We start from the raw sequence: 18,297 nt of genomic DNA, 5'->3' as shown, positions 1-18,297 counted from the left end.
TTGATGGCAGTTGAAAGACGTCCAGACCTAGGGTCATCATCAAGGCTTGTTCTCCCAGCCTTAAACATAGCTGCTCAACGTTTAACAGTTGAGTAGCAAAAGCACTTATCCCCCATACATGTGGTCATGAATTTTTTAGGGAGTACTTTTCTCTGAAGTCAAAAACTTGATTTCCATTTCTGTGTCCATTTGGACCCTTATCACGTTCAACTGGCTGCCACTAATATGCACATGTCCTCAACAGACCAAATACACTTGCAATGAACAACTCCAACAATGTACTGCACTGACCAGTTCACTTTGTTATGACACATACACATCTAATGTTTGTGGGGGGCGGTCGGGTAGCCTAGTGGTTAAAGCGTTCGCTCGTCACGCCGAAGACCCGGGTTCGATTCCCGACATGGGTACAATGTGTGAATCCCATTTCTGGTGTCCCCCGCCGTGATATTGCTGGAATATTGCTAAAAGCGCCGTAAAAACCATACTCACTCACTCACTCTAATGTTTGTGCAACATACATAAGTTTGATTGAAGAATAATATGATGATTTTTATTTGTTTTCAGGTGCGCCTCTGATTCCTGATTGAACAATCCAAACCTTCACATGATTGCATCTGTGCACAAACGAATGCTCCTAATGCTGAACTATAATATTAAATACTTACCTTTCACAGATCTCTTTTGTTTCCGGATTTGCTCATATACACCTGTAAACGTGTTTGTAACACCCCATGTTTTCCACAGTACTATGATGTGACTGTCCACGATATGGAATGTGCGTAGTCAATATATTTTACTGCACAATCTGTAAAATAAATCTTTATGCAATGAAATCATAGATTCTTTTTCCAAACGTTCCTGTCTGCCAATGGAATGGTGGCGGTAAGATTGAGCTAAAAACCAGACTTAGACTGAAAATGATCAGTACGAATTAGGATCAATCTGTATCCACTGTTTTTGCAACATACATCAGTTTCATCAAAGAATAATACGGGTGATGATTTGTTTTCAGGTGCGTACCTGATTCCATATGTTATCTTTGTGGTATAATAATTCTTGTCAATGCCGCTCTTTTTCCTCGACAATGCACTTGGTCAGTTTTCTGCTCAAGGACCAATAAAGGTGTGGTCGATGTGTCCAGTCATGACAGGTAAGATTCGTACGTAAACGACGAAAAGTGCATAAAAATAAATGCCCATACAAAAACAGTATTCGATTACCGAGTCCCTTCTGACGCATGGACAACATTTTTGAAGTTGTAAACAAATGAACCTTTTCATTTATTTAGGGGGGACATGCCATTAGCAAATTCAAAGAGCCTTACCGCCCGATAATTGAATTTGATGATTGAAGATTCCCCGAAAGTATCTAAGATAGATAACTTAATATTGAATGGGTAAACCCTGAGCATGTGATAGCCTGCATGGCACTTTGGAATGTTTCTGAACAATAATGAACTTAAAAATGTTTTTATTTGAAGTTATTCTGACCCTCGACTGCCTCATCGTACCATACTTCAGTATGGTGTTTGCCTGGGCTCTCTACTACGTCTACTGCTCTTACACCCCCGTACTGCCCTGGACAACCTGCGGTAATACATGGAACACTCCACAGTGTGTCTCTGTGGGGGAGACACGTCTCTTCATTTCCGCGAATATGTCTCAGGAACATGTTACTCACAGATTCGAGGGCGAGGATACCTCTACAGAGATAACAAGTGTTTATGGACATACGTCCACCGAGGAATTCTGGCAGTGAGTATTCCTAGAACGAGCTCAGACAAAGTTGTTTGGAAATTCTACTTCTGCCTGTGTTCTTCTTCAGGTGGCTCATCTGCAGGTAAAATCATTACCAGTTATCCAATCCATTCATCATGCGACCAATTAGCACAGTATTATGCTCTATTCACTATATAATAATGATGAACGACCATCAAGTCTTGGCCTTTCCCAAGCCTCCATTTGGCTTCATACCAGTGGGTATAGGAGATAACCAATGGTGCAAACATAACCAGAAAATAATTATTTACCTGATGGATTGTATATGGTACATTATGAAAAAATAGTTCCCGTGTAACATCACAAGCTCAAAGCACAACAACATATTAACATATTATTTAAGTGTTCCTCTTGACGTGTAAGGGACCAACCTTTGGATTTTCGGGGGAGCAATGTGGGGAGTGTCTTTTATGGAGTCTAGCTATTTTCAAGCTGTGACTTTTGTGGCAGACAATTTCTTTTTATCAGGGGCGGTCGGGTAGCCTAGTGGTTAAAGCGTTCGCTCGTCACGCCGAAGACCCGGGTTCGATTCCCGACATGGGTACAATGTGTGAAATCCATTTCTGGTGTCCCCCGCCGTGATATTGCTGGAATATTGCTAAAAGCGGCGTAAAACAATACTCATTCACTCACTCACTCACTCACTCTTTTTATCAACGGAGTGAAGCAAAATTATGTTTTTCAAGAAGCAGACGTAATTCAAAACAAACATCTCATTTTCAGTTTCAGCACTATCACTGAGCTGTCTGTCCAACTATCAAAGGATCGTCTGGTTAAGACTTGGTTGTTTTCAGGCCACTGTCGTATGGAAGTAGTACTGCTGTGTGGTGGTAGGCAACAAACAAACACTTACTTGTTTATGCAGGCTGTACGAGTGGCGGGTGTGATACCGGTAGAGCAGGACATGCTTACCCTTTGCGCGAACGTCTTGTGTCCTCTTTGACTTTCAGTGATCCATTCACTACTCCCCGTGAATATTCTGTGTTAGAATTGGTCTTCAGCAAACCCATGCTTGTCGTAAGAGGCGACTAGCGTGATCGGGTGGTCAGGCTCGCTGACTTGGTTGATTCATGTCATCGTATCCCAATTGCGTAGACCGATGTTCATGATGTCAATCACTGGGTTGTCTTGTCCTGACTCGATTATTTACATTATTTGCTTGGTCCATTTGTTTACTGGTGACCATGGTGACGCTAGGATGTGGTCGGGTGTAAAGGGTTCTTAAAGGGTCATAGCGCGTTTCCACACGCAGATCGAAACAAGGAGAAATGCATAGTGTGCGGTAGGATAAGTCTATAAATGTACAATTAATTACATCTGTCACTATATATAGCTACATTGGGTACTGACATCCTGCGTGTACACGTGTCACTATATATAGCTACGTTGTCTACTGACATACTGGGTGTACATGTGTCACTATATATAGCTACGTTGTATACCAACATCTTCGGTGTGCATGTGTCACTATATATAGCTACATTGGGTACCTACATCCTGGGTGTACATGTGTCACTATATAAAGCTGCCTTGCATACTTACATATTGGATGTACATGTACCATTATATATAGCTACCTTCTATAGTAACATCCTGTGTGTGCATATGTCAATATTTATAGCTACGTTGTATACTGACAACCTGAGTGTGCATGTATCACTATATATAGCTACGTTGTATACTGACAATCTGGGTGTGCATGTATCACTATATATAGCTACGTTGTATACTGACAATCTGAGTGTGCATGTATCACTATATATAGCTACGTTGTATACTGACAATCTGAGTGTGCATGTATCACTATATATAGCTACGTTGTATACTGACAATCTGGGTGTGCATGTATCACTATATATAGCTACGTTGTATACTGACAACCTGGGTGTACATGTATCACTATATATAACTACGTTGTATACTGACAACCTGGGTGTGCATGTATCACTATATATAACTACGTTGTATACTGACAATCTGGGTGTACATGTATCACTATATATAACTACGTTGTATACTGACAACCTGGGTGTGCATGTATCACTATATATAACTACGTTGTATACTGACAACCTGGGTGTGCATGTATCACACTGTATAGCTACGTTGTATACTAACAATCTGGGTGTACATGTGTCACTATATATAGCTACGTTCTATACTAACAACCTGGGTGTGCATGTATCACTATATATAGCTACGTTGTATACTGACAACCTGGGTGTACATGTATCACTATATATAGCTACGTTCTATACTAACATCTTCGGTGTGCATGTGTCACTATAGATAGCAACGTTGTATACTGACATCTTTGGTGTGCATGTATCACTATATATAGCTACGTTGTATACTGACAACCTGGGTGTACATGTATCACTATATATAACTACGTTGTATACTAACAACCTGGGTGTGCATGTATCACAATGTATAGCTACGTTGTATATTGACATCCTGGGTGTACATGTGTCACTATATATAGCTACGTTCTATACTAACATCTTCGGTGTGCATGTATCACTATAGATAGCAACGTTGTATACAGACATCTTGGGTGTGCATATGTCACTATTTATAGCTACGTTGTACACTGACATTCTGGGTGTGCATGTATCACTATATATAACTACGTTGTATACTAACAACCTGGGTGTGCATGTACCACTATGTATAGCTACATGTAGTTGAAAGTTAGTCAGACTCAGAACTTTCTCACCAGCCTATTCTCCGAGCCTTTCCCACTTGCACCTCACTCCTTGGCGTCTTGGACTATGAAATCCACTTCCCGGGGCAAGTATACAATTCATACAGGTCAAACTTGAACACATGTATCACCTAAATATTACTTGCCCATGTTGACGAACTAATTATGAGCAAACACATCCCGGATTAAGATGAGAGTAATTTCTTTTCTAACTGTTCTTTGACCGAAAAGCTACCAAATCACGAGTTTCATCCATGTCCCCGTGACAGAAGACTACATTCCTTAACCTTCGGCGTGGACTTCGCGGGTTCGAACCCAGCTGGCGACACACATTTCTCGTAAAAATTGTTTATCACGGAGATGTGCTCCAATGATCAGGGGTGTCATTAAACAAATACATTGTGTTGTATTGTTTATTATTTAACGCCACACTCAGCAATATTATTAGCTATATATCTGACGGCGGTCTGTAAATAATCGAGTCTGGACCAGACACTCCAGTGATTGACATGAGCATCGATCCACGCAATTGGAATACTATGACATGCATATAAAGTAATGATGAAAACGTGGTGATAGGTTCACAGGTTTATAAATAGCAGCTAATTGTACTAATAGATAATAGATAATATAAGATAATAATAATAATAATAAAAGATCAGATAAACCCAGTCTGCGCTGACACAGACCACTGATTTATTACATCATAGCAAAATAACACGCGGCTTAGCTAAGCAACTATATTACAGTAATAACAACTAAGTCGTGTAGGCTACAAAATAGACGAGTACGTCTGAAAATCAAACAAGTCTGATCGACTACAGATTCTGTCACTGACTGAACAATGAAACTCTAAAATTTCAAAATAGCTAAACAATCACGGGAAGGGTGGTAATCCACGGATTACTAGAAAAAACGGATTACTGGAAAAACTAGTTACTAAGTAGCTAGTTAATCACGGGAAGGTTGGTTATCCACGGATTTCTAGAAAAAAAACCCTGAGCATTACAAACCCTAGCTACTAAGTGTAGTTCAGTACATCCACACTAAGTCGGAAGTTAAATCGAATCAGTGTCCCGAAACCACTTACTGACAAAACTTGAGTTTCGAACGAGACCACCACGTAGCACACCGCCCCGAACGGCCTATCCAATCCTGTAGGGTAATGACACAATGTTGTTGTTTTGTTTTAAGTGTTTAAGAGGTCGCCTTCTGCCAATTCTGGTTGACTCATGTGTGTACGTAGGGTACACATATCTATTGTGAGTTTGGTATTCATAGAATGTCTATATATATATATATATATATATATATATATATATATATATATATATATATATTCGACTCTATTTACGTATATTGATTATTTCAATTTTATCTGTGGCTGCTCTGTTTTGAAACGTTCAAGTAGATGTCCATCTCTCAGAAATAGAGTTGGCCTTCGCTCTTGCATCTCTTGACTTTAGGAGATCTACAACAGATAGCGGATCTGACTGCAATTCTTGTTTTAACCTAGCCCGGGCTGGGGCGTGGTCTTGACATTCTAGTAACAAGTGAGCAATGGATTCAGGTTGATTGCAAAATGGACAAACCTTGTCATAGTGCTTTTTGTGACGTGAGATGGCTATTTCAACTTTTTTTCATTTGAATGTGAGTATGGCTTTTGGTGGATCTTGGGTTGAATGTTGCAGAGATATCTGCCAATCTTACTTGACACTGGGCTTGCCATCTTTGGGTTATTGAGACTTTGATTTTATGTCTCTAGTTACAAAAGGGAAAAGGCTGTATCTCCGCTTTGTCTTGAGCGAGCTTCGCCTGTGTGTCTGCTTTTTCATTTCCATGAATAAATATGTGAGAAGGGATTCAAAACAGCTCCACCTGTTGCCCTTGGTCCGATAGTTTTGTATAATCGTATAGAACATTATTGACTGAGTTTGGCCTGGAGTTTGAGTTTCCGACGATGATGGCTTGAAGGGCATTTAACGAGTCTGATAGGACGACTGCCTTTGCTTCCGGTAGTTCCGGTATGAGTTTGAGTGCACAATGAACTGCCTTCAATTCAGCAGTGAATACTGACTGACCATCAGGCAGGCGAACCGAATGTGCTTGGGGTTTGGAGCTATGGATATGAATCCTGTAGCACTGTTGTTGATAGGATTCTTGGACCCACCAGCTGTTCAAGGTAGTTTGAATTCTAGTGATAGCTACTGATCGTAGTAGGGTTGGGTGTTCCCTTTTAGTGGCTTCTGATGTTAAAGTAGCTAGTGTCAACTTTGGGAGTTCGGGAGTCCAAGCAGTCCAGGGAGTCCAGGGAGTCCAGGGAGGGTGTTCCCTTTTAGTGGCTTCTGATGTTAAAGTAGCTAGTGTCAACTTTGGGAGTTCGGGAGTCCAAGAAGTCCAGGGAGTCCAGGGAGGGTGTTCCCTTTTAGTGGCTTCTGATGTTAAAGTAGCTAGTGTCAACTTTGGGAGTTCGGGAGTCCAAGCAGTCCAGGGAGTCCAGGGAGTCCAGGGAGGGTGTTCCCTTTTAGTGGCTTCTGCTGTTAAAGTAGCTAGTGTCAACTTTGGGAGTTCGGGAGTCCAAGAAGTCCAGGGAGTCCAGGGAGGGTGTAACCCTTTGTTGTGACTTTCTGGTGCCTGAATGTCATCACAATTGTGACTTCAGATGAGTTCTCGTAACACGCCTTAATGTTAGCGAATTGCTTTTCGAAGCGGCGTTAAACCCAACTCACTCACTCACCCACCCACTCACTATATCACTCACTTACTCACTCCCGACGGGTAGCCTGTGGTTAAAACGCTTGCCCTTTACGCCGAGGACCGGGTACACACAGGTATAACCCTCGCCCTCATTCTAGGTGTACCCCCGAAGTGATACGGCTGAATACTGCTAAATGCGGCGTAAAACACTACTCACTCACTTACCTAAATTTTATGTCACTCACAACCCAAGCACATTACACATTTTTCTTAAAATGTGACGTATACAGAAATGCTGTATCAGCAATGTTCTCAGGGGTATAATAATTCATACATATAAATTTACATACTTAAATGGACATTGGGCAATACGTGCTCTCTCATTGCCGACAGCATGGTGCTGATGTACATAATGTAGAAGGTGCACAAGCACTGTCTGGTCTTCTTCTCGCAGACAACGATTATGTTACTCAATTCCAGATACTTCAGTGGCGGTGGACTAGCCGAGTGGCTAAAGAGATGTCTTATCATGATGAACCGGGTTCGGTTCCCACACGAATATCAGTACTTTGTGTGAAGCCCTTTTCCAGTGACCCCGCCTTGATCTGACTGAAATACTGCAGAAGCGGCGCACTACCCGACTCACTCACTAACTCATGTTGGTGGCACTATGACCTAGACGGTGTTTGAGAGACTCTTCAACGACCTACACCATCACACTAAAAAAATATATGTACCAAGCTGTTACCTAGACGGTGTTTGTCAGACTCTGCAACGACCTACACCATCACACACATCTGTAACGCCCGACACTGTCAGGACCAGAAATATATGTATCAAGCAAAATTCCCTCTGCAACAAACTATGGCAGGAGATCAAAGGCAAATGCTACACGGTGATCCAGGAAACCATAGCAGGAGCTCCAGGACTTGTGCTACACACTGATCCAGGAAACCATAGCAGGAGCTCCAGGACTCGTGCTACACCGTGATCCGGGAAACTATAGCAGGAGCTCCAGGACTCGTGCTACACCGTGATCCGGGAAACTATAGCAGGAGCTCCAGGACTCGTGCTACACCGTGATCCGGGAAACTATAGCAGGAGCTCCAGGACTCGTGCTACACACTGATCCAGGAAACCATGGCAGGAGCTCTAGGACTTGTGCTACACGGTGATCCAGGAAGCTATAGCAGGAGCTCCAGGACTCGTGCTACACACTGATCCAGGAAACCATGGCAGGAGCTCTAGGACTTGTGCTACACGGTGATCCAGGAAGCTATAGCAGGAGCTCCAGGACTCGTGCTACACACTGATCCAGGAAACCATGGCAGGAGCTCTAGGACTTGTGCTACACGGTGATCCAGGAAGCTATAGCTGGAGCTCCAGGACTTGTGCTACACGGTGATCCAGGAAACCATAGCTGGAGCTCCAGGACTTGTGCTACACGGTGATCCAGGAAACTATAGCAGGAGCTCCAGGACTTGTGCTACACGGTGATCCAGGAAACTATAGCAGGAGCTCCAGGACTTGTGCTACACGGTGATCCAGGAAACCATAGCTGGAGCTCCAGGACTTGTGCTACACGGTGATCCAGGAAACCATAGCAGGAGCTCCAGGACTTGTGCTACACGGTGATCCAGGAAACCATAGCAGGAGATCCAAGACAAATGCTACACACTGATCCAGGAAACCATGGCATGGGCTCCAGGACTTGTGCTACACGGTGATCCAGGAAACTATAGCAGGAGCTCCAGGACTCGTGCTACACAGTGATCCAGGAAACCATAGCATGAGCTCCAGGACTTGTGCTACACGGTGATCCAGGAAACCATAGCAGGAGCTCCAGAACTCGTGCTACACCGTGATCCGGGAAACCATAGCAGGAGCTCCAGAACTCGTGCTACACGGTGATCCAGGAAACCATGGCAGGAGATCAAAGACAAATGCTACACACTGATGCAGGAAACCATAGCAGGAGCTCCATGACTCGTGCTAAACGGTGATCCAGGAAACCATGGCAGGAGCTCCAGGACTTGTGTTACACGGTGATCCAGGAAACCATAGCAGGAGCTCCAGAACTCGTGCTACACGGTGATCCAGGAAACCATAGCAGGAGCTCCGGAACTCGTGCTACACCCTGATCCGGGAAACCATAGCAGGAGCACCAGGACTTGTGTTACACGGTGATCCAGGAAACCATGGCAGGAGCTCCAGGACTTGTGTTACACGGTGATCCAGGAAACCATAGCAGGAGCTCCAGAACTCGTGCTACACGGTGATCCAGGAAACCATAGCAGGAGCTCCGGAACTCGTGCTACACGGTGATCCAGGAAACCATAGCAGGAGCTCCGGAACTCGTGCTACACGGTGATCCAGGAAACCATAGCAGGAGATCCAAGACAAATGCTACACACTGATCCAGGAAACCATAGCAGGAGCTCCAGGACTCGTGCTACACGGTGATCCAGGAAACCATGGCAGGAGATCCAAGACAAATGCTACACACTGATCCAGGAAACCATAGCAGGAGCTCGAGGACTCGTGCTACACGGTGATTCAGGAAACCATAGCAGGAGCTCGAGGACTCGTGCTACACACTGATCCAGGAAACTATAGCAGGAGCTCCAGGACTCGTGCTACACATTGATCCCGGAAACCATGGCAGGACCTCCAGGACTCGTGCTACACACTGATGCAGGAAACCATAGCAGGAGCTCCATGACTCGTGCTACACGTTGATCCAACATCAAACTCACACGTGACATAACAGAAACACTCTTCAAAGTGGCGTTAAATCTACTACATCGTTATCTCATTACACGCCAGCGACACTGGATGTAATATACAATCTGCCTTCCAAATATGTGTCTGAATGCTTGGGATGACGTTGACTGCATATTGCATACATGAACATGTCATTATCATATCCGTTCTCTGTGCAGAGTTGCGTCCCTTAGATTTGCCAGGAACCTATGGTCATGCGTTCGAATCCGAGATTCGCCCAGATGTTCCTAGGTTTGGCAGCATCATACCCGTGCTAATGGGTTTCAACAAAATGGAAGCAGAGGCACATTATTGTTCGCTAGGTACTGTGTTGAAACACGTGCTGTGTGCGCTCTTGCATTATCTTGCTGGAAGGTGTGCATATCCTGGAGCTGATGAAAGAATTGGATGACGTGATATGCCAATATGTTATTCCTGTAGTAAAGGGCATTAACTCTTCCACGACAAACATGGAGCACTGTTCGATGGTTATGACTGATGCCGTCTCCCCATCGATCTTTCTGTACAACGCAGTCATTGTGGTAACGTTCTCCACGTCGACGCCACACTCGCAGTCGACCGTCAGCATTCCGTAAATGAAAACGGGACTCATCAGAGAACAGCACACCATGCCACTGCCGCAATCTCCAATGACGATGCCTTTTGGCCCAACGCAGACGTTCATTTCGATGTCGATCAGTGAGTATGAGTCCAACATATGGACGTCGAGCACGTAGCCCTGCTGAGCGGAGACGTCGACGTACGGTGTCAGTACTGATCAATTCCGTCGGCCTTGTACGGTTGCTGCAGTCCTGGTAGCCGGAAGTGTACGATCACGAAGATGCCGACGAACAATATGGCGATCCTGACGTGGTGTAGTTACATGACGTTGAACCGGACGTGGTCGATCTCTGGTGGTTCTTGTCTGCTGGTATCTGCTCAGTAGCCTGAGGACTGTTGAATGATGGCATTTAAACAACACTGAATATGAGATTTAACACGACTAGAGAACAGCAGGGTGGCGTCACTGGAGATTTATTAAGGTTAAACTAACTCACTTGTTTGGTGATGACGCCACCCCTACCACGTGGATCCGGGTAAACATCGGCAGTAATTCCCCAAAGTACACCGAAATTCATTTTGCCTTGTTTGTTTCCTGTATACACCAAGCATTCGGCGTGTCCGCCCTAATCATAAGCCCCTGAGGAGGACCATCAATCCCCAGACCAATCTATAAATGACAATAAATACATATGTCGAAACGACTTCTCGTGAGGAAGTCAGTCGGTCACATGTCACAAAGACTATCGACCAATTTTTGTAAGAATCCGTCGGACTCGAAACTCGAACGTGTTTAAAATGTTTGTTGTACTGAATCTTAAGGCAGACTGCGTCATGTGAGGTGGCTTCCTTTGTCTTGGCATATTGCCAGGTGTTTTGTTTGTAGGTACCGGAAGTGCAGACGACAGATACATTCGGAACATTTCCGTGTTACTTCAGTTACCTCGTATGTCATGCCAAAGTTACGACGCCGAATCGTTCTAATTGTCATACCGTGTGATCTCTTTACTGAAATGTGGCCTCTGGTGGTATGTATCATATCTGGTACTTCTTCCTAAATAAACAACTTTCCTGTCTCAAAACCAAAATCTTTCTCAAATGGAAATATTTATGTCTATTGCTTGAACTTCCGATGCGTACGTAAAATCCTTATATCTCTGCCCGTGTTCTCCAGTCAACCCAAGTCAACACAAGTCTTATTTCCAAAACACTTGAAAGGGAATCACGAAATATCGCGATTATGGATGATGAATATCGTTTGTGTTGACTACCACTGTTGTGATTGCACTTATATAGTGACGTGAATGCACGTGTGTGCGTGTGTGTGTGTGTGTGTGTGTGTCTGTGCGTGTGCGTGTGCGTGTGTGTGTCTGCGTGTGTGTGTGTGTCTGTGTGTGTGCGTGTGTGTGTGTGTGTGTGTGTGTGCGTGTGCGTGTGTGTGTGTGTGTGTGTCCGTGTACTAGTCCGGACTAATACCCTTTTCATAGTGCTAGCTTACTGAGACACCACGCCGCAGTTGATCATGACTACCCCACTCAGACACATCATACTAACTCCGAGCCGACCAGTCCTTGTTTTAGCCCTCTAATGCCGAGCGTCAGACAGGGTAACAACAAGTACCATCTTTCAGGGGCTGATGGTATGACGCGGCCGTCTTCTCCGGAAGACTACTGGACTACGGAGCTACAGTACATCACAACAACACATCTCCTGGAGAGGATGACATTGCAAGTGAATTCCTAAAGTCAAAAAGGCACTTTATAACCCCAATACTGACAACACTCTTTAATAACTCACCAATGGGGGAAAAGTATCATCTGCCCCCTCTAAAAGTCTGGAGATAAATAGACAATACAGGAAACTACAGAGGAATATCTTTGATAAATTCCATATGTTAAGTGTTTACAACAGTCATCAACTAACGACTACAGATATGGTGCGACAACAATAGTTACATTGATGAAACCCAGGCTGGAATCAGACCAGGATATTCTACTGTGGATCAAGTTTTTACTCTACAAGCTATTGCACAAAAGTATCTATCCAAACGAACTTGCAGATTTATTGTTTATTGATTTTACTAAAGCCTTTGATTACGTACATCATGATATTCTACTGAATCAACTAAATAATATTGGTATCAGAGGGAAAATATTGAACATATTTACTTATATGCAATATTGTCTGCTTGTCTTCGGACAGGAGAAAGAATGCCAGACTACTTCAGCTGCAACATGGGTACCCGTCAGGGTAGCATTTTAAGTCCTGAACTATACATCATATTCATAAATCAACTTAGAAAGCCCTAGAAAGTATTTAAAATGGTGGACCACTTAGACATAAAGAACAATCGTACTTCACAGGTGAAAAGATAAATGTTGCTAATCATTACAGATACCTTGGTCTAATGTTTACACTAACTTTTCATGGAGTAAAAGCACGGAGCTGGTTAGCATCACAAGCAAGGAAGGCAATATTATGTATATACCAGTATCAAAGCAATGTTGTTTTCTCACAATCATATGTTCAGGTTCAATGAGTGTATGGAACCATGTTTATATCACGGTACATAGCTTCATCACTACAGATTCTTACACCACATGCCTCACGTGCGCTTTGCTGTCTCCAAGATTGTTTACGGAAAGTGGCTCTCCATGTTGCATACGCGCCGCCTGGGCGAGTGAGTGAGTGAGTTGGGTTTAACGCCGCTTTTAACAGTATTCTAGTTATATCGCTTGTCAGCTAAATTTTGGAGCAAAGCCCGAAGTGATGCAGGTCTCAGACGTTTACCACTTCGGTGAAACCCTCGAGCACGGGTATGGTGCTGACAAACCTAGAAACATAATCGGGGCGAACCGGGACTCGAACCCACAATCATAGGTTTCTGGCGTGCCCAAGGGACACAACTCTGCACAGCGAATCGCGGCGCCTTAGACGACTGGGCTTAGCTCACGAGGAGTGGATTATGACCATTCAAGTCACCCATGATTATACATGGCTTAGGGAGTTGATCGTAAATATTTTGAAGACCAGACTACAGGAGAGCTGACGACGGCGGAATATATAGAGAACACAATGTAAATGCAACGTGCAAAGTAAGTCCCACGTGCAAAGTAAGTCGCGGCGCCTTAGACAACTGGGCCTTAGCTCACGAGGAGTGGATTATGACCATTCAAGTCACCCATGATTATACATGGCTTAGGGAGTTGATCGTAAAGATTTTGAAGACCAGACTACAGGAGAGCTGACGACGGCGGAATATATAGAGAACACAATGTAAATGCAACGTGCAAAGTAAGTCCCACTGCAACGGCTTGTAGATTAGTATTAAGTACAACAGGACTGTGGATAACATTCTGTCGCACAATGATTGAAGATCCTTCAGTGGCCCTATCACCTGGAGGAGAAAACGAATGATACGCATTGAACTGACGTAAGTTAAAATGGTCTGTCCGCTTTAAATATGTCTCTTGTAAGCAGAATGCTGATGGATTAAAATCTTGGACTAATAGATGTAATTCATTAAAATTAGTCTTTATCCCTCTACAATTCAACTGTACAATATTAGTTGAAGAAACTATCTTTTCGGGGGATTGACAGGAGATCTACCCCTCACCTTCCTTGAGGGCGACAAGCTATGTGCCCTTTGCTGGCTGATGTCGGATACATCCATGTCCTCAAGTGATCCATACTTATTAAAAAGTTGGATCTTATTTTCTGCCCCTTTCGAGGCTCTACCACTCTGATACCTTTTGGAAGATTCTGCTTTTGGCTTGGACTTAATTTGTTTGATACTTTTGTCTGAGTAAGATGGTTGAGCTAAGACCTTATCACAAGATGCCTTGGTCTGAATGATTCCTGTGACGTATTGAGTGTTTGTGAACTAGAGTTCTCCTGTGAAGGTCTCATCTGAACTGCTGCAGACTATAACGTTGGACCAGATGTTTTTGTCCACTGTGTAGTCGGTCTGGCAACCTGTAGAGTGACATGTTACATGTTTAGGCTTAGAGACCTGAAGGGAAGTGGAAAGAGCAGTAGATTAGGTTGGACCTGGATGTTCCTGGTCAAGAACAATCTTTTTGGCATCAAAAAAAGAAATGTTGCGTTCGTGCTTGACTCGTGAAATTTTAGACTGGAGTTTCCAAGTTGGACATTCCTTGGATGAAGAGGGGTGGTTTCCAGAGCAGTTGACACAGAGTGGAGGTTTATCACAAATGGTACTGTTTTCACATGTTCCAGCACAGCGATGACATGCAGCTGGGACATGGCATGACTTCGATCCATGGCCATACGTTTGGCAAGAGGAGCATCTGAAGGGATTTGGATTTAATGTATCAACCCTTAAGTTGCAGTAACCAGCTTTGAGTGAGTCTAGACGCATTGGAAGACAGAATGTAAATAGATACGTATTGGTTTGGGTGACTTCATTTTTTTTCTTTGCTGTGAAACGTTTGACAGCAGTAACTCCTTGGGAGTGCAACTCTGTCACAATGTCAGTTTCTGTCATGTCTGAAAGGCAACGTCCGATGTCACGGAAGATGCCTTTACTGATATTTAATGTTGTGTGAGAAGAAACCTCGACAGGAACGTTAGCTAGTGATTTGATCGATAAGAGGATTTGAGATTGAATGGGTTGTCTGCATTCAGTTAGAAGAGTACCAGATCGTAGGTTTTTTTCCACTTCCTTCACATCGCAAGCCAAACCTTCTATGCCCTTTGCTATGGCAAACGGATTGAGTTTTAGAGGACCACCATCTGGAGCAGACATTACAAGAAATCGAGACCAATACTCAGGATTTGTGAGACGTTTATGAGTATCCTCTTCCTCGGAAGAGAACGAATCATCAGATTCGTGTGAGCGGTTTTTTTAGTGGGGGTGCCATGGTAGTATTAAATGTGATTCACCCTCCTAGCTCCCCATCCACCATTGAGTGTCTACGGGGACGATGCCACACGTCTGTGGATCTCCAACAGACGGCACCAGGGATACCAGGAGGGTATCCTCAAGCAGAAGAACCAATCAAAGATCAATAAATCCACCGGATTGGCCCATGAGCCACCGCCTTCTGGCACTGGCATCTAGGGAAATTTTGAATTTATCAAATAGTTCAAAAATCAATATTCATGTATATTCAAACATTTCTGTCATAAACTCAAACAATTCAATTACAGATATAAATTTTCAAGCCGAATAGTGAGAGCAGTGAGCAAAAAGTAAGTTGCTCATGTACTATCAATAAAAGTGCCAATGCGCTTATGGCACAGCACAGGTCTAGATTTCTGCTATATCATCCGGGTACTCACGGGGAAAAAACAATAACAAAGGCAACAACCAGTCCCGGCGAATTGCTTTAGATAAGTGCCCCTTGAAATCACTGCATCCTAACCAAGTTTATTGTATGCATTACATACAGACCTTACCAAGTATATATTTTACATTTTGCGTGCATTGAGGATGGGATTGAGGGAGAATGCAAATGTTTTTTTCTTACTGTTTCTAATAACGAGAAATGACTGAACATGATGAAGAAAGCATCATCAAATTCGTGACACAGGGTAACATTCAACACGCTCATTACCTTGTGATCATGTTTCTTAACAGTTCAGAAGAACTGAAAAAATGAAAATGAATTACATGTAAATTGGAAAGTGAGAGAAGAAATGAATAGTCTCCGTTCAATTAAACAACGTTTCGTTTCGTACTTGTGTACTGTAATACCATCTCCAAACCTTCTCTTACTCTGTTATGGTATAAAATTTAAAAGTACACTGTTAATATTTTTTTCCCATCATTACCTTCTATAGTTATCGATTATTAGGTTCCTTAAAACTAAGTAGACATAAGTTATGGATAACAACTTCTTTAACTACTGTAAAAAAAACGACGTTTTGCTATAGATCCTTATACCGTTGTCAAACAAGACTAAAAACTAATTTCTCATGTAACTGATTGCAAACCGCATGTTTTTTTGTGTAACCAAGCCAGTGTCCCAACTCTCGTGTATCACAAAACACTGTAATGTTTCGCCCTCGTGATCTAAAGATATAACATTTTAGTAACCTCCCAGTGAGGCCACCGACCTGCCTACGCCTCACTGAACACAGTGTCCCCACAGGGAATTCAATAAACCACAGTGTCCACACAGGGATTTGAACAGACCACAGTGTCCCCACAGGGAATTGAACAAACCACAGTGTCCCCACAGGGAATTCAATAATCCACAGTGTCCACACAGGGAATTCAATAAACCACAGTGTCCACACAGGGAATTGAACAAACCACAGTGTCCCCACAGGGAATTCAATAAACCACAGTGTCCACACAGGGATTTGAACAAACCACAGTGTCCCCACAGGGAATTGACCAAACCACAGTGTCCACACAGGGAATTCAATAAACCACAGTGTCCCCACATGGAATTCAATGATCCACAGTGTCCCCACAGGGAATTCAATAATCAACAGTGTCCACACAGGGAATTCAATAATCCACAGTGTCCACACAGGGAATTCAATAAACCACAGTGTCCACACAGGGATTTGAACAGACCACAGTGTCCCCACAGGGAATTGAACAAACCACAGTGTCCCCACAGGGAATTCAATAATCCACAGTGTCCACACAGGGAATTCAATAAACCACAGTGTCCACACAGGGAATTGAACAAACCACAGTGTCCCCACAGGGAATTCAATAAACCACAGTGTCCACACAGGGATTTGAACAAACCACAGTGTCCCCACAGGGAATTGACCAAACCACAGTGTCCACACAGGGAATTCAATAAACCACAGTGTCCCCACATGGAATTCAATGATCCACAGTGTCCCCACAGGGACTTCAATAATCCACAGTGTCCACACAGGGAATTCAATAATCCACAGTGTCCACACAGGGAATTCAATAAACCACAGTGTCCACACAGGGAATTGAACAAACCACAGTGTCCCCACAGGGAATTCAATAAACCACAGTGTCCACACAGGGAATTCAATAATCCACAGTGTCCACACAGGGAATTCAATAAACCACAGTGTCCCCACAGGGAATTCAATAATCCACAGTGTCCACCCAGGGAATTCAATAAACCACAGTGTCCCCACATGGAATTCAATGATCCACAGTGTCCCCACAGGGAATTCAATAATCAACAGTGTCCACACAGGGAATTCAATAATCCACAGTGTCCACACAGGGAATTCAATAAACCACAGTGTCCACACAGGGAATTGAACAAACCACAGTGTCCCCACAGGGAATTCAATAAACCACAGTGTCCACACAGGGAATTCAATAATCCACAGTGTCCACACAGGGAATTGAATAAACCACAGTGTCCACACAGGGAATTCAATAATCCACAGTGTCCACACAGGGAATTCAATAAACCACAGTGTCCACACAGGGAATTGAACAAACCACAGTGTCCACACAGGGAATTCAATAATCCACAGTGTCCACACAGGGAATTCAATAAACCACAGTGTCCCCACAGGGAATTCAATAATCCACAGTGTCCACACAGGGAATTCAATAATCCACAGTGTCCACACAGGGAATTCAATAATCCACAGTGTCCACACAGGGAATTCAATAATCCACAGTGTCCACACAGGGAATTGAACAAACCACAGTGTCCACACAGGGAATTCAATAATCAACAGTGTCCACACAAGGAATTCAATAAACCACAGTGTCCACACAGGGAATTCAATAATCCACAGTGTCCACACAGGGAATTCAATAATCCACAGTGTCCACACAGGGAATTCAATAAACCACAGTGT

The 18,297-nt window shown here is 43.5% G+C and overlaps 1 protein-coding gene across 1 annotated transcript; it reads left to right on the top strand.

Moving 5' to 3' along the window:
• The first annotated feature begins 1,065 nt into the window (after positions 1-1,065).
• Positions 1,066-15,592, top strand: LOC125374634 (sodium-dependent noradrenaline transporter-like). The gene is made up of 4 exons (XM_048385677.1): positions 1,066-1,153; positions 1,484-1,594; positions 1,828-1,842; positions 15,423-15,592. Exons 1-4 carry the CDS (start codon positions 1,066-1,068, stop codon positions 15,590-15,592), a joined length of 384 nt encoding a protein of 127 aa, XP_048241634.1.
• Positions 15,593-18,297: the final 2,705 nt, after the last annotated feature.

This window comes from Haliotis rufescens, unplaced genomic scaffold (assembly GCF_023055435.1).
Source record: "Haliotis rufescens isolate VD_foot unplaced genomic scaffold, xgHalRufe1.0.p SCAF_10, whole genome shotgun sequence".
Taxonomy (NCBI): domain Eukaryota; kingdom Metazoa; phylum Mollusca; class Gastropoda; order Lepetellida; family Haliotidae; genus Haliotis; species Haliotis rufescens.
This window is presented reverse-complemented; position numbering and strand designations above follow the sequence as displayed.

Excerpts from the sequence above, each read along its gene's own strand:
- LOC125374634 (XM_048385677.1), top strand. The coding sequence starts at position 1,066 with ATGCCGCTCTTTTTCCTCGACAATGCACTTGGTCAGTTTTCTGCTCAA. Across the intron at positions 1,154-1,483 it reads GATGTGTCCAGTCATGACAG|TTATTCTGACCCTCGACTGC; the intron begins GTAAGATTCGTA and ends TTTTATTTGAAG.